Source organism: Ranitomeya imitator, chromosome 1 (assembly GCF_032444005.1).
Source record: "Ranitomeya imitator isolate aRanImi1 chromosome 1, aRanImi1.pri, whole genome shotgun sequence".
Classification (NCBI taxonomy): domain Eukaryota; kingdom Metazoa; phylum Chordata; class Amphibia; order Anura; family Dendrobatidae; genus Ranitomeya; species Ranitomeya imitator.
Genome location: NC_091282.1, coordinates 492,472,765 through 492,489,639, shown reverse-complemented (window position 1 = coordinate 492,489,639; position 16,875 = coordinate 492,472,765). Strand labels below are relative to the sequence as shown.

Sequence of the window (16,875 nt, the reverse complement as noted above, 5' to 3'; positions counted from 1 at the left end):
AGGTGCCATGGACCCCACAGCTGGAGATCCAGTGCCCCCCACCAAAGATCACAAAGGATCCTCGGAGACCGCTCGTAAGAGTAACAGTTCCAGAACAGGATCTCGGCCTTCTGATCCGGTATTATTCGCTTCACTGGGTGAGTGTTAAAACTCTGCCTATTAAGCTGACGTTGTCTCCCTATCTCTCTCTTTTCTCTCTCTCTCGCTACTTATTACGCCCAGTCTAAAAAACGACAAAAGTCCAAGTATAAGGAATGTGCCTTGTGTAGCCAGCCCCTTCCGGACTCATACCCCAAAAAACTGTGCAAGGACTGTTTTAAGGAAACAACTCAGGGAGCGACAGTGTCCGTTACGGACTTACGGGCCATTATTAGGGAGGAGCTAAAAAATATGACCCAGGAAAAACCGCGTATAGCTAAGTCCAAAACACCAACACCTGTGTCAGACTCCGAAAGTGACCAGACTGTACTGTCAGAGGCCTCCCTATCATCATCATCATCATCATCTTCCTCATCAGAAATCGAGGGTCGTTCATGTTTCCCCTTGGACAGTGTGGACAACTTGGTAAAGTCAATCCGCAATACCATGGGGTGTAAGGAGGTAAAGGGTGCGCAAACCACGCAGGAAATTATGTTTGCGGGTTTGGCAGAGAGAAAGAGGAGATATTTTCCGGTTATACCAGCGGTGAAAGCATTAATTAAAAGAGAGTGGGAGAAGCAGGATCAAAGAAGCTTTTTGCCCTCTGCGTCTAAACGTAAATATCCGTTTAGTGATGAGGAGCTTCTTACATGGACCAAAGTTCCTAAGGTCGATGCAGCCGTAGCTTCTACCTCCAAGCAATCCACTCTGCCTGTGGAGGATGCGGGATTTCTGGTCGATCCATTGGATCGTAAAGCTGAATCATCCCTTAAACGATCTTGGGAAGCGGCTACAGGAATTTTTAAACCTGCAGTAGCCAGCACCTGCGCGGCCCGGTCAATGATCATTTGGATTGATCAGTTGGACCAGCAGATCGAAAATAAAATTTCAAGAGAGAAACTACGAGCGGCCATCCCCTTAATACGTGGAGCAGCAGCTTTTATGGCGGATGCATCTGCCGACTCTCTTCGATTAGCAGCAAGATCTGCAGGCCTTGTGAACAATGCAAGACGCGCACTTTGGATGAAAAGTTGGAAAGGGGACGCGCAGTCTAAATCTAAAATATGCGCAATCCCATGCGAGGGTGAGTACCTCTTTGGTAAAACCTTAGATGAGATGCTCAAAAAGGCAAAGGACAGGAAGAAAGCTTTTCCTGATTCCTCTATTCCCTTTTACAGGAGAGCCTTTAAGAGGAGACCGTTTGGTAAAAGGAGGCAAACGGATAGGTCTACAGCATGGACTGCTAAAGAGGACAGGCAAAGAGGTACCATGTTTAGAAGACCCAACCCCCCAAAAGACAATAAATTCTGAGGATATACCAGTAGGGGGCAGACTAAAGTTTTTCGCCACCCAATGGGAAAAAGTAACATCTAGCTTGTGGGTTTTAAACATCATCCGAGATGGAATTAAACTAAAATTCTCTCGTGTTCCCCACGAGTCATATATTATAACATCCCTCAGCTCACCTGCACAACAGCAGGCTCTAGAGCTGGAAATTCAAACCCTATTGTCAAAGCGGGTTTTAGTCCAAGTCCCCGAGGGACAGGAAGGCAGAGGATTCTACTCTCCCTTATTCCTGATTTCTAAACCCGACGGTTCTTTCAGGACCATCATAAACCTTAAAAAACTCAATTCATTTGTTAAAAACCATACATTCAAGATGGAATCCATTAGATCCACTATAAAGCTCCTCTTTCCAAACTGTATGATGGGGGGCATTGATTTGAAAGATGCTTATTATCATCTCCCTATCCATGACAGATACCAAAAGTACCTCAGAGTAGCAGTGACAATCAACGGCGAGATTCATCATTTCCAGTATACAGCCATGCCCTTCGGCCTTTCAACAGCACCGAGGATCTTCACCAAGATGATGCTAGAGGTGATGGCCTACCTTCGCCAAAAAGAAACCTTAATTGTTCCCTATCTGGATGACTTTTTGGTCATTGGAAATTCAGTTACTCAATGTGCTGATCGTTTGGCTCATGCAATTTCCTCTCTACAGGATCTAGGCTGGATAATCAATACCAACAAATCCAGACTCACTCCGCTATCCTGTCAGGCGTTCTTGGGGTTCCATCTAGACTCCGTATCTCAAAAGTGTCTCCTGCCTCAGGTAAAAATACTACTGATCAAACGCAAAGTCCTAGCGGCAATAAACAATCCACGTATATCCCTAAGACAAGCTATGTCCTTACTAGGATCCCTTATCTCTTGTATACCTGCGGTAAAATGGGCTCAACATCATACCCGTACACTGCAACACCAGATTTTACAAGAAGATAGACGGTTATCTGGTCACCTAAATGTAAAAATAACCTTATCTCAGGAAGTTGTGGCTTCCTTATCGTGGTGGCTGAATTCAGACCATTTGATGAGTGGTGTTCCATAGATAATAGCGCCATCTCATACCATAACCACGGACGCCAGTCCTCATGGATGGGGCGCTCATATGGGGAATGATTTTTGCCAAGGGTTATGGAACATGGAGGAAAGCTGCTATTCCTCTAATGTTAAAGAATTAAATGCAGTAAAATACGCCTTATGCCATTTTCTCCCACAGCTACGAGGGAAAGACGTCAGAATCCTTTCCGACAACACCACCACAGTGGCGTATCTAAACAGGCAAGGAGGCACGCGATCAGAGACTCTGATGTCTTCTGCTACAGAAATCCTGAATCTAGCAGAAAGTCACCTAACATCCCTTACTGCACTGCACATAAGAGGAGAAAACAACCAGCAGGCAGACTTCTTAAGTCGACACACCTTGAAACAAGGAGAGTGGTGCCTAAACCAGCAGATTTTTCAAGATATAGTATCCCTATGGGGTCAACCTCAAGTAGATCCCTTCGCCACAAGGAAGAACAAAAAAGTCCGGAAATTTGCCTCCCTATCTCTAGCGGATCATCCGGACATTCTGGACGCTCTCCAAGCCCCTTGGCAGTTCAGTCTAGCATATGCTTTTCCACCGATCATACTATTACCCCAAGTCATTCGCAAAATCAGAACCGAAGGAGCGAGGGTGATACTAATAGTTCCATTCTGGCCGAAGAGGCCTTGGTTCTCGTGGCTGCAAACCATGTCGGTCTCAGATCCTTGGGTCCTCCCCTCAACACCCAATCTTCTCTTCCAGGGTCCGTTTTTCCACCCTCAAGTGGACAGTCTACATCTCACGGCCTGGAATTTGAGAGGCAGATGCTAAAATCAAGGGGGTTCTCGGAGGGATTGATAAACACACTCCTCCAGAGTAGAAAACCTTCCACTACAAAAATTTACACAAAAATATGGAAGAAATTCCTACAATTCCATACATCTTCAAACACGTCAGAAATTCCGATACAGTCTATCCTGGAATTTCTTCAAAAAGGGAGAGAACTAGGTTTAACTGCAAACACCTTAAAAGTTCATGTTTCAGCACTAGGAGCTCTCTATGGCCATAACATTGCGGGGAATAGATGGGTATCCCGATTTATTACAGCCTGTGAACGGATAAATCCAGTTAATACACCTAGAGTTCCTCCCTGGGATCTAAACTTAGTTTTACAAGCCCTAACAGACTCTCCATTCGAACCAATAGATTCAATACCAATCAAGATCCTATCGCTAAAAACGGCCCTCTTGGTAGCACTGACTTCAGCCAGGAGAATCAGTGACATCCAAGCACTCTCTATAGATCCACCTTTCCTGCTAACTTTTCAGGAGAAGTTGGTCCTTAAACCAGACCCTTCCTACCTTCCCAAAGTAGCTAAGACATTCCATAGGTCTCAGGAAATAATCTTGCCCACTTTCTTCAGTAATCCTTCCACTCCTGAAGAACAAAAGTACCACATTCTAGATGTTAAAAGAGTAGTGTTAAAGTACATTGAAAGAACCTGTAGCTGGCGACAGTGTAGGGCTCTGTTTATTTCCTTCCAGGGTCACAAGAAGGGTCATGGAATAACAAAAAGCACGTTATCCCGGTGGATCAGAGAGTCTATCAGACTGGCCTATTCCGCGAGTAAAGAAAACCCTCCGGAAGGCATAACAGCGCACTCTTCCAGAGCTATGGCATCCTCCTGGGCAGAAAGGGGAGAGGTCCCAATTGAGACTATATGTAAGGCGGCAACTTGGTCAAATCCCTCTACATTCTATAATCACTATAGGCTTGATCTATCGTCAACTTCTGACCTAGACTTTGGCAGGACTGTCCTCAGCACGGTGGTCCCCCCCCTAGGTGATGGTCTCTGTAAGATCTCCAGTGGGGTGCTGTCGTGGCGAAAGGGAAAAAGCCGGATTACTCACCGGTAATACTCTTTTAGTGAGTCCACGACAGCACCCTCTTACATCCCTCCCTATATTTACTATTGCGTAAAATTCTTTTAATCATATATGAGCAAATAAGTTTGAAAATGGAATAAATGATATTTGCCTAATACTGGCGGTCCTCCGGGTACTCTGAAATCAAAACTGAGGAGGAGAGGCGGACCTCCCCCTTTTATTTCTCGGTAGGTTTCCTGTTCCTGCGGGGCGGATCCCTCTCTCCAGTGGGGTGCTGTCGTGGACTCACTAAAAGAGTATTACCGGTGAGTAATCCGGCTTTTTTCCGTCCACATTGCTTTAATTTCTGTGAGTATCTGAAGGGTTAATATATCTCTTGGATGTGGTTTTTAACACCCTGTGGGGTGCAGAATTTACAATGCTGGCAATATTTGGTATTTTCTGTCACATAGGCCCCTCAGTGTCACTTCAAATGGGATGTGATCCCTAAAAAGAATGGTTTTGTAATTTTTGTTGGAGAAGAGAGAAAATGTTTAACCTTTAACCCTTCTAAACTCCTAACAAAAAAAAAATGGTTGGCCGATAAGAGACACGGCCCATCACCTATACAGCATTCTATAATGCTGTATCTCAGCCCCCAACCCGACCTGTAAGAGAAGAAAAATAATTTTTATTTTACTCCCCTCCCGGGGCCGTCCTGTCCGATGGGCATCGCTGGTCTTGGTCCGGTGCCTCCTTTCTTCTTGCAATGCCGCCCTCCTGCTTGCTTCGTGTGGATGACGCATCACTTCATCATTCACACAGTCTCATCGGCACCGCGTTCCTGAACAGGCGTACTTATCTGCCCTGTTGAAGGCATAGTAAAGTACTGCAGTGCACAGGTGCTGATCAAAGAGCTTTTCGGCGATTAAATATAAAATTAATCTTGGGCTTCTCTTGTTATCTCGATTTATGAATCCCTGTGCCCGCACGCTCAGTTGGTTATTATACGCCACCCGGGTTGGTTTCTGACCCGATATAAGCCTGTTGTCCGACGGGGCTTATATTTAACGAGGAACTGGTGGCAGCATACCGTACTGTTAGTGAGGAACTCTGACAGTGACATTTGGGAGGTTTGCATAAATATTCCCAGCCTGGATGGGTGATGTATATTCCCCCTCACTGGGAGTGCCTCAATAACTTGTACCTATAAGGCAGGGTTCCCCAACCTGTAGCTCGGGAGCCACATGTGGCTCGCGGTCCCATGAATTGTGGCTTGCGACTGTCGGCCAGCTCGGTGCATTAGCTCCAGGTCTAGCAAACAGGTTTGAAGAGCACATCTCAAATGGTGAATTTTTGAGTAGCCCTGCACAGAAAAGCAGATCTGGATGCACATATACTGGTCTTGGGGGTTTAGAGATGTTTTAGGTATGGGGGATGATATTACCTGTTAGAGGAGGGTCTTGAATCTGGATGTGACTTTGTTGGGAGTCCTTGATGGGAGAATACTGAATTGGGGCTTTGTGGTAACCCCTGGATCTCGGTGTACTGCTTTGGAGTGATTTCTGTGGAAAAGCTTCGGTTATCATTATACCCGTAATGGAGGCTTTGGTTGACACTACGTTGAGGTGGACAGGAGCAGGATGTTGCTCGTGACCCTCCTCAGAGCTGAATGTGGCTCACAACTCTCAGTGCTGAATGTGGCTCTCTAGATCAAAAAGGTTGGGGACCGCTGCTATAAGGGAAGCCTTTCTGGCCACTATTTGCCCTCGGTGCAGTTCCCTGACTGACCTAGGGTAAGTGGTGGCACCAGAGAGCCGATCCCTGCTGGGTCATTCTCTCCCATCCTCAGAGGTGAGTGAAGTCGACACACCCATTCCCCTGTACAATCCGTCACAGAAGGAAAAGAAAAATCTTTGTTCTGTAAAAAAAAAAATTAAACCCTCATGTAGCTACATTGAAGAATAAACATTCAAAAGCTATGGCTGGTGGAGCACATTAATGAAGAAATGGAAAAATATTTGCGTCCTTAATGGATTAACATAAAAATTTCCCTTTAATGTCTAGATTGTAATCTTCAGATTAGGAAGTATTACCTTCACTACAAAACATATCTACGTTGCAAAAGAGTTTTATTTCTAGTGTTCCTACTAAGTGTTTAACCCCTTAGCGACCGCCGATACGCCTTTTAACGGCGGCTGCTAAGGGTACTTAAACCACAGCGCCGTTAATTAACGGCGCTGTGGAAAAAGTGAATAGCGCCCCCCAGAGTCGGATTTTCTCTGGGGTCTCGGCTGTCGGGGGTAGCCGAGACCCCAGAGAACATGATTCGGGGGGTTTTTAACCGACCCCGCATTTGCGATCGCCGGTAATTAACCGTTTACCGGCGATCGCAAAAAAACAAAAAAAAAAAACGCGATCTCTTTTTAATTTCTCTGTCCTCCGATGTGATCGCACATCGGAGGACAGAGAAAAGGGGTCCCAGGTAGCCCCCCAATACTCACCTATCTCCCCCGATGCTCCTCGTGTCTCCCGATGGGCGCCGCCATCTTCAAAATGGCGGGCGCATGCGCAGTGCGCCCGCCGGCCGGCACCGGGAGAATGTTTGGGGTCTCGGCTGCCGGGGGTAGTCGAGACCCCAAAGAACATGATCGGGGTCGGTTTTACCGACCCCTGTTTTGCGATCGCCGGTAATTAACTGTTTATCGGCGACCGCAAAAAAAAAAAAAGTAAAGTGTAATTCTCTGTCCTCTGATGTGATCGCACATCAGAGGACAGAGAAATAGGGGGATTCGGGGACCCTAGCATACTCACCTGTGTCCCTGGGTCCTCCTGCTGCTCCTCCTGGCTGCCGGGGAGAAGAAAATGGCGGGTGCATGCGCAGTGCGCCCGCCATCGGTCTCCATCTGCTGGCCGGCAGGAGAACAGCAGTTGGGGCTAGAATTAGGGTTAGGGGTAGGGTTAGGGCTAGGGTTAGGGGTAGGGCTAGGGTTAGGGCTAAGGTTAGGGCTAAATTTAGGGTTGGGGCTAAATTTAGGGTTCGGCTTCTTTCACACTTACGTCGGTACGGGGCCGTCGCAATGCGTCGGCCCAACATACCGACGCACGTTGTGAAAATCGTGCACAACGTGGGCAGCGGATGTAGTTTTTCAACGCAGCCGCTGCCCAATCTATGTCCTGGGGAGGAGGGGGCGGAGTTACGGCAACGCATGCGCGGTCAGAAATGGCGGATGCGACGTACAAAAAAACGTTTCATTGGACTTTTTTTGTGCCGACGGTCCGCAAAAACACAACTGATCCAGTGCACAACGGACGCGACGTGTGGCCATCCGTCACGATCCGTCGGCAATACAAGTCTATGGGCAAAAAATGCATCCTGCGGGCACATTTGCAGGATCCGTTTCTTGTCCAAAACTACGGATTGCGACGGATGCCAAACGACGCAAGTGTGAAAGTAGCCTTAGGGTTAGGGTTGGGGCTAAAGTTAGGGCTAGGGTTGGGGCTAAAGTTAGGGTTAGAGTTGGGATTAGGGTTAGGGTTTGGATTAGGGTTGGTATTAGGGTTAGGGTTGGCATTAGGGTTACGCTTGGGATTAGGGTTAGGTTTGGGATTAAGGTTAAGGTTAGGGTTGTGATTAGGGGTGTATTGGGATTAGGGTTAGGTTTGAGGTTAGGGTTGAGATTAGGATTGGGTGTGTTGGATTTAGGGTTTTGATTAGGGTTATGGTTAGGGTTGACATTAGGGTTGTTTTTGGGTAAGGGTTGTGATTATGGTTAGGGTTAGTGATTAGGATTATGGATCAGGTTGGGATTAGGGTTAGGGGTGTGTTGGGGTTAGGGTTGGAGCTAGAATTGGGGGGTTTCCACTGTTTAGGTACATCAGGGGGTCTCCACACACGACAGCCAATTTTGCGCTCAAAAAGTCAAATGGTGCTCCCTCCCTTCTGAGCTCTGCCGTGCGCCCAAACAGTGGGTTACCCCCACATATGGGGCATCAGCGTACTCGGGATAAATTGGACAACAACTTCTGGGGTCCAATTTCTCATTACCCTTGTGAAAATAAAAACTTGGGGGCTACAAAATCTTTTTTGTGGAAAAATATATATATATATTTTTTTATGACTCTGCATTATAAACTTCTGTGAAGCACTTGGGCATTCAAAGTTCTCACCACACATCTAGATAAGTTCCTTGGGGGGTCTAGTTTCCAAAATGGGGTCACTTGTGGGGGGTTACTACTGTTTAGGTACATCAGGGGCTCTGCAATCGCAACATAATGCCCACAGACCATTCTATCAAAGTCTGCATTCCAAAACGGCGCTCCTTCCCTTCCGAGCTCTGCCATGCGCCTAAACAGTGGTTTACCCCCACATATGGGGTACCAGCATACTCAGGACAAATTGGACAACAACTTCTGGGGTCCAATTTCTCGTTACCCTTGTGAAAATAAAAACGTGGGGGCTAAAAAATCTTTATTGTGGAAAAAAAAATATTTTTTATTTTCACGACTCTGCATTCTAAACTTCTGTGAAGCACTTGGGCATTCAAAGTTCTCACCACACATCTAGATAAGTTCCTTAAGGGGTCTAGTTTCCAAAATGGTGTCACTTGAGGGGTTTCCACTGTTTAGGCACATCAGGGGCTCTCTAAACGTGACATGGCGTCCCATCTCAATTCCAGCCAATTCTGCATTGAAAAAGTCAAACGGCGCTCCTTCACTTCTAAGTTCTGCGGTGCGTCCAAAAAGTGGTTTACCCCCACATATGGGGTATTTGCAGGAGAAATTACATAACAAAATTTATGGTTACATTTCTGTTTTTACACATGTGAAAATAAAAAAAATGGTTCTGAATTAAGATGTTTGCAAAAAAAGTTAAATACTCATTTTTTCCTTCCGCATTGTTTCAGTTCCTGTGAAGCACGTAAAGGGTTAATAAACTTCTTGAATGTGATTTTGAGAACCTTGAGGGGTGTAGTTTTTAGAATGGTGTCACACTTGGGTATTTTCTATCATATAGACCCCTCAAAATGACTTCAAATGTGATGTGGTCCGTAAAAAAAAAATGGTGTTGTAAAAATGAGAAATTGCTGGTCAACTTTTAACCCTTATAACTCCCTAATAAAAAAAAATTTTGTTTCCAAAATTGTGCTGATGTAAAGTAGACATGTGGGAAATGTTATTTATTAACTATTTTTCGTGACATATCTCTCTGATTTAAGGGCATAAAAATACAAAGTTTGAAAATTGCAAAATTTTAAAAATTTTCGCCATATTTCCGTTTTTTTCACAAATAATCGCAAGTAATATTGAAGAAATGTTACCATGAAGTACAATATGTCACGAAAAAACAGTCTCAGAATCAGCGGGATCCGTTGAAGCGTTCCAGAGTTATAACCTCATAAAGTGACAGTGGTCAGAATTGTAAAAACTGGCTCGGTCATTAAGTACCAAATTGGCTCTGTCACTAAGGGGTTAATCACTGAAAGGTTGCATGAAATGCACAAATAATGGCAATATGGTGCTTAAGTGAATATGCCAAGCCACTACACAACTTGATAGATTGCTCCTGTGCACTCTGTTATCTTAGGATCAGTGTCTTTGTTTGATAAAAATAGGGACATTTGGCAAGATGATAAAGTACAGAAAGTGTTGACCCTTTAAAGAGTTACACATGGTGCAATTAGTTGCTACTGACATGAGGTTTTACATGAATGATGTTTCATTTATTGTCTTGGTGGGAGTTTTTCCTTTTCTCAAATATTTTGACATTTCATGTTTATATCTAATGTATGGTAGTACTGGCTGAAAAAACAGTCCCCTATATAGAGTGCCTTTTTGTGACTTTTAAGAGTGCTTCATCACTACGAAACCGCCGGTTGTGTACGGTATTGCAGCTCAGCTCCAGGTACTTCACAGATGTCGGGGTACAATAGCATATGTGGCTAGTTTGGAGGATTATGCCATTAGTAGACTCTTATAATACCGTAGTTTTTATTTCTATAGCGCCAACATATTCTGCAGCTCTTTATATTTTAGAGGAGACTTGTACAGACAATAAAAGACATTACATCATAACAATAATCATATAAAAATAGATGCCAAGAGGAGTGAGGGACCTGCTTACAATCTATAAGGAAATGGGTAAAAAATGCTTGTATTGTATAGTTCAGCCATCATTATAATAAATAGGGTATTTATATAACATTGTATGAACCGGTTAGTTAGATAAGTGAGGTGAGGCGGTAGGCCAGTCTAAAGAAATGTTTTTTTTAGGGCACGCTTAAAACTGTGGATATTAGGGGTTAATCGAATTGTCCTGGGCAGTGCATTCCAGAGAATTTGTGCAGCATTCAAGAAGTCTTGGAGACTGTAGTGGAAGGTTTGGATTATAGAGGATGTTGGTCTTCGGTCATTAGCAGAACGCAGGACACAGGTAGAGTGGTAGACTGAGACGAGGGAGGAGATGTGCTGAACCATGGAGTGCATTGTGGGTGAGAGTAATACGTTTTTATATTGGACTTTGCAGCGGATAGGCAACCAGTTCAGTGACTGGCGCAGAATAAAGACATCGGTGTAGTGGTTGGACAGGAATATGATCCTAGCTGCTACAGTCAGGATGAATTGGAGAGGAGAGAGTTTAGTGAGAGGGAGATTGGATCAGTAGAGAGTTGCTGTAGTGCACACAAAAATGAATAGGAACACAGGAGGAGTTTTTGCGTAGTCAAAGATAAGAAAAGTCGAATTCTATATTTATATTTGTTTTTGAGGTGTAGGTGACATGAGAAAGTGAGTGAACGGATGTAGGGGTGAATGAAAAATCTGAATCAAGAGTGACCCCAAGATAGCGGGGATGGTACTTGGGAGTAATGATAGATCCACATTACACACCCTTAAATCTGTCCCTTCTACACTGTGTATGTATGGTACATGTTACTACAATTTGTCCTGTCTACACTATGTATGTATAGTACGTGTTGTTCACCCACCATCTATCCACACAAGGAACTGGCAATATTGGGCATAGGTAGGTTAGTGGAGGAAACGCAAGGAGTTTAGTTTGACAGATTCACTTTTAAAGGGAATCTGTCACCTCATTTTGCCACTATAAACTGTGGCCACCGCCATTAGGGGCTTAGCTACAGCATTCTGTAATGCTGTAGATAAGCCACCGATGTAACCTGAAAGATAAGAAAAACAAGTTATATTATACTCACCCAGGGGCGGTCTGCTCCGGTCCGGGTCCAATGGGCGTCGCAGGTCTGGGTCCGGGGCCTCCCATCTTCATACGATGACGTCCTCTTCTTTGCTTCCTGCCGCGGCTCCTGCGCAGGCGTACTTTATCTGCCCTGTTGAGGGCAGAGCAATGTACTGCAGTGCGCAGGTGTCGGGAAAGGTCAGAGAGTCCAAGCCCCTGCGCACTGCAGTACTTTACGCTGCCCTCAACAGGGCAAATCAGTACGCCTGCGCTGGAGTCGCAACAGGAAGCAAGGAGGATGATGACATTGTATGAAGATGGGAGGACCCGGACCCTTGACACCCATCGGACCCAGACCGAACCGGACCGCCCCTGGGTGAGTATAATAAAACCTGAATGCTGTAGCTAAGCCCCTAATGACGGTGGCCGCAGCTTATAGGGCCAAAATGAGGTGACAGATTCCCTTTAAGTAGAGGTAAGATATAATATTAGAGACAGCGGAAAGACTGGTATTTTGTAATTATGCAGGGTTGAGACCAGGAGACTATGTGTAAAATTGGGTGTCATCGGCATAGAGATGGTACTGAAAACCTAATCTACAGATGGATTTCCTACTAGGGGCAGTATGTAAAATAGGAGGTCACTGAATGATCATAAGCCCATAAGGATGAATATCTAATCAGAGCACCACATAAAGTCCTGCCCACAGGCTGCCACAGAGCATGATAATCTCATTAACTGAAAACTGCAAATATAGATTAACCCCTTAACACCCGGAGCATTTTTCTGTTTTGCTTTTTCGTTTTTCGCTCCCCTTCTTCCCAGAGCCATAACTTTTTTTTTATTTTTCCGCCAATATGGCCATGTGAGGGCTTATTTTTTTGCATGACGAGTTGTACTTTTGAACGACACCATTGGTTTTACCATGTCGTGTACTAGAAAACAGGAAAAAAAAGTGCGGTGAAATTGCAAAAAAGTGCAATCCCACACATGATACCATTTTGGTGCAGATACGTTCTTTTGATCGCCCATTATTGCATTTTAATGCAATGTCACGGCGACCAAAAAAAGTCATTCTTGCATTTTGACTTTATCTTAATGCTGTTTAGCGATCAGGTTAATTCTTTTTTTTTATTGATAGATCGGACGATTTTGAACGTGGCGATACCAAATATGTGTATATTTGATTTTTTGTTTTGTTTTATTTTGAATGGGGAGAAAGGGAGGTGATTTAAACTTATATATATATATTTTTTCATATTTTTTAAAAGCCTTTTTTTAAAATTTCAGAATGTTTAAATAGCCTCCATGAGAGGTAAAAGCTGCTACAACTTGATCGGCTCGGCTACATAGAGGTGATGCTCAGATCGCTCCTATGTAGCTGAATTACTGCATTGCAATGAACCCCAACCTGACAATGTCTCTAGGTTACTTCACAAAAGGTTTGCTTTAAACGAGGAGGGTAAGATACCAGATGAGTGAGAGAGGTTATATATTTTAGTTAGGTAAGTGGTGACAGCCAGGGAAAGGGAGTGGAGGAGATGTGAGGGAATAGGGTCCCTGCTGCAGGTAGTAGGGTGAGAAGATGCAAGGAGCCGGTTAACTTCTTCTTCGGTGACTGGTTCAAAGACATAAAGTGAGCTAGATGTCATACGGGAGGGAGGAGAATGCATTATGCTAGGACATCGGGAGAAAATTTCCAGTCTGATGTGGTAAATTTTTTCTTTGACATAATTGGCCAGATTGTCAGCGCTGAGGTTGGTGGTGGGGGTCTGCACGCTTGGATTGACTCTTCAAATAAGTGACATGCACTTTTCTCCCATCAAGCATTGTAGTGGCATTGCTCCAAAAGACTCAATGTGCACATACGCTTACTGTCAGCACTGATATATCAGCAGATGAGTTATTAAAATAATATTCCCATTTTTAATTACACATAGTGATAATTAAGCAAACAAAAGTAAAATCCGTTTGGAACAATGTGTCATAACTTGTCTGATGAAAATCATTTGACAAGTCTTTGATAATACCAGACTGTGAATAAGAATTGTATAGTGATGGCCATTCATAATTCCCTTTCGTCATGTTTTTACCTAGGCCTGTGTGGTGCTGCCTCTTCCCGTGACTACCTGGTACTGCACACTGACGGTCACGCTGAACGTCCTGAACATGCTGAAAGCTGATGGTGGTGGCACTGCTTCCTTCACCTGGCTGACATCTCTGTCTTCAGTGCTTCCTTTCACAAACTCTGTTCCCACACATGTGTCCCTGCTGCTGGGATATCTACTGATCCATGAGACAGGACCAAATTTGAGAAAAGTTCTAAAAATCACCAGTGAAGTTGCCAAAGCTGATCCTTCTCAGGTACCAAAGCATTTATTTCTACTGTTTGTTGTTGTTTTTGCTGTTTTTTTCTTATCTCAGCAACAAATGTATAAACAATTTACATTTTTGACCTTGATACACTGTGACATTTAAAGTGTCAGTTTGGTGTCATTTGACAGATCATACTTGCTTTTTTTTCTACAAGTCACCTTATCCTAGGACAGAATTCTGTCTGCAATTTCTACCAGATAATGTGTTTGGAGGACGGATCTAAACGTGACAACCATGGCCAGGGCCTGGAAGGTGTCCGATGTTGCGTTGCTTTCTGCTATGGGGAAAAATGAAGTTGTATAAGAAGGGTTTGATCAGGTGGTGGACTGATGTTTGAGACCTAAAATCCCTTAATGGCTCCCTTCTTTCTGTACTCCAATAGTAAATACATTTATGAATGAATGTCCATTGCTTTCAGTGACACGATAAACTATGAAAACTGCCAAAGTGATGATTGACCTTCTGCGGTCTATGCATTAATGGAGAATAGTGTGTTAATCATCACTATGGGAGGCAGTGGTGCGCTCTTATGTATACAACTAATCCACATAACTAGGATCATCATGCCTATTAGCTGAATGACACAAAGAATATATTTTTTTCCTCTCCGGGCTATTAGCAGAGCGGTCCTGCTATGTAATATGCTGCTCTTACATAAGACAGCATATTCAGGTGGCCGTTACACCAGAGTCTAAAGAGAATGTTTTATTTTCTACCATAAATGAGTAGCACGCATGAAAGTAAGCAACTTGTGCAATATAGCTTATCGGAGAAATCTCCTTCTTCCACCAGGACTGATCAATCCGTATCAAAGTTCTCCATTCACAGGTAAAATCTGTATTCAGTGAACACAAATGTTCCCATTACTGAGATAGACGGCAGTTGGTGCTCATAAAGTTCTATGGCGAGAGGAGGAGGGAGGAGCTAGAGGCAGACACCGACATTCTGCTGCAAGTTCTCCTGAAACCACTGTTACACTTTACAAGGGTCTTTCATTGTAATTTTTAGTATGGCAAAAAACATAAGTAACTTTGCTAACCAGCCAACAAAGTGACCTGTTTTTCAGCCTCTTCTTGGGCCCCCAAATCCACCGTTACAAGCCTATATTTGCATGCAATATTTTATGTCTGCTTCATAAGATTACGTTTCCTAGTATTCTTCGTGTTGGCCTCACGACCTGTGCTGTGCCATCTCGCGACCTTGGGGACTCTTCTATGCCAAATTCATTGCCCACTACACTCACCGAGAACAACCAGTAGATGACCTGTTTGATGCTGATCCCACCACTAGCCATTATTCTAGGGCACTTTACAGGAAGTGCTGAAGGCAAGATGGCACGTGAACCCCTCCCATAGCAGACAAAGCTAGTTTGCTTCATTGTGTGAAGTAGAACTATCAATAAGCTGCCAAGAGAAAGGATCTTAATTGTATAACACCTGATCTTGCAGTAACCCCTTAAAGTACATGTATGAATACTTATCTACCCTAATGAAATTGATAGTTCATTGGCTGTTCAGACAGAAAGCTACATTCAGAATTCCGCTAGACACACCATACCAAAGAGAAGTGCATTGTGGATTATGACCATTACATTAAGCTTTTCCAATCACTGCATGCTGGGAGTTAATAAACTGCTTGTAAAAATTAAAGTGGGCCTGTCAAGGGGATTTATCCTTATAATGGTATTAGACGCCTAATAATGTTTTTATTATCCTTTTATGACATATAAGTGTTGCTGCTGTGTGTTAAAAAAAAAAAAAGTTTTATTATTATGATTATTCCCTTTTATATCTTTTCTCCACATCCACACATGGTGTCAGTAAACCACAAGGATGAGTTACGGTGCTTTCGGACTAGTCCAGTTACCTGCACGTCAAAATGAAGCATTACTTTACACACTGCAGCAACAAACATGTGTAATAAAGGGGTCATTGGGTATTTTATAGATGTTATCAAGATGATTCTTATGCCACAATTGTAATGTGCTACATAATGCTCCTTATTGGCTTCCTCCACCCATATTTCGTAAAGTAAACCATGTTCAGGGAATTAATATGGAGTAAACAGCTTGCTCAAATAAAACTGCAAACTCTCCAACGTAATAAGTGTAAAAGGGAGGGCCAGGACCGTAGTCATGGCTTAGTATAACTGGTTACATGTGTCCCGACCTCCAGTTACATGCAAACAATGTCTCTTCTGCGGCATACCTTTCGCTTCACCCTCTGCACCATCTGGGTCCCATCGGGCTGGCTGAAGTTCCACTGCTTCCGTTGTAGAACAAGAGACAGAGTCCTTTTCCAACTTAAAATGATGACCTTTACTATTCACTTGTCGCAGCACATTCCAGTCAGTTACACCATCAGCATTAGGTTGCAAACCGTTCGCATTCTCCATTCTCCCTACACTTTCTCCTACGTCTTGCAGTACATTACAGGGTCGTATCGCCTCCTGCGAACACAGCGTCCTCCCTGGTCAAGCTCACTACACCTGAGGGTTCCCTCGTCTGTTTCGCACCGATATGGAGGGCGTTTGCCCAAGCAATGGTCTATCACATGGTGAGCGACCTGTGTCCCTGTACTGGTCAAGAACCACTTCTCTAGCTTCTGTCCCGAACTGTGGTAACACTGCTGCCAAATTTGCACTAGGCCCTTCTGACTCTAAACAGGAAGACACTTTACACCACAGACAGCCCCTCCTACATAACTATATATGATATTGTGCCCCATCTAGTGTCAGACTAAGGGCACTACACTTACCCTGTCACTGTATACACATAGTACCATACTATATACATAGCAGCATAACTTATTACACAACTATACACTTTTAGGGGGGTAGAGGCATGGCACCCCCTTAAAAAAAGGATGAGGGTGCACTGGATACTCCTAATCCATGGCTGTTTTTTATTGCATCCCAATTAAAAGACCTCC

At 44.0% G+C, this 16,875-nt stretch overlaps 1 protein-coding gene across 2 annotated transcripts in view; it reads left to right on the top strand.

Moving 5' to 3' along the window:
* Positions 1-16,875, top strand: part of FOCAD (focadhesin) — a 458,830-nt gene that overhangs the window by 99,795 nt on the left and 342,160 nt on the right. For both annotated transcript variants that reach the window (XM_069765982.1, XM_069765975.1), the window contains exon 11: positions 13,667-13,933. In XM_069765982.1, coding sequence (XP_069622083.1) covers positions 13,667-13,933 — 267 coding nt within the window. The remainder of the gene's footprint in view (positions 1-13,666; positions 13,934-16,875) is intronic.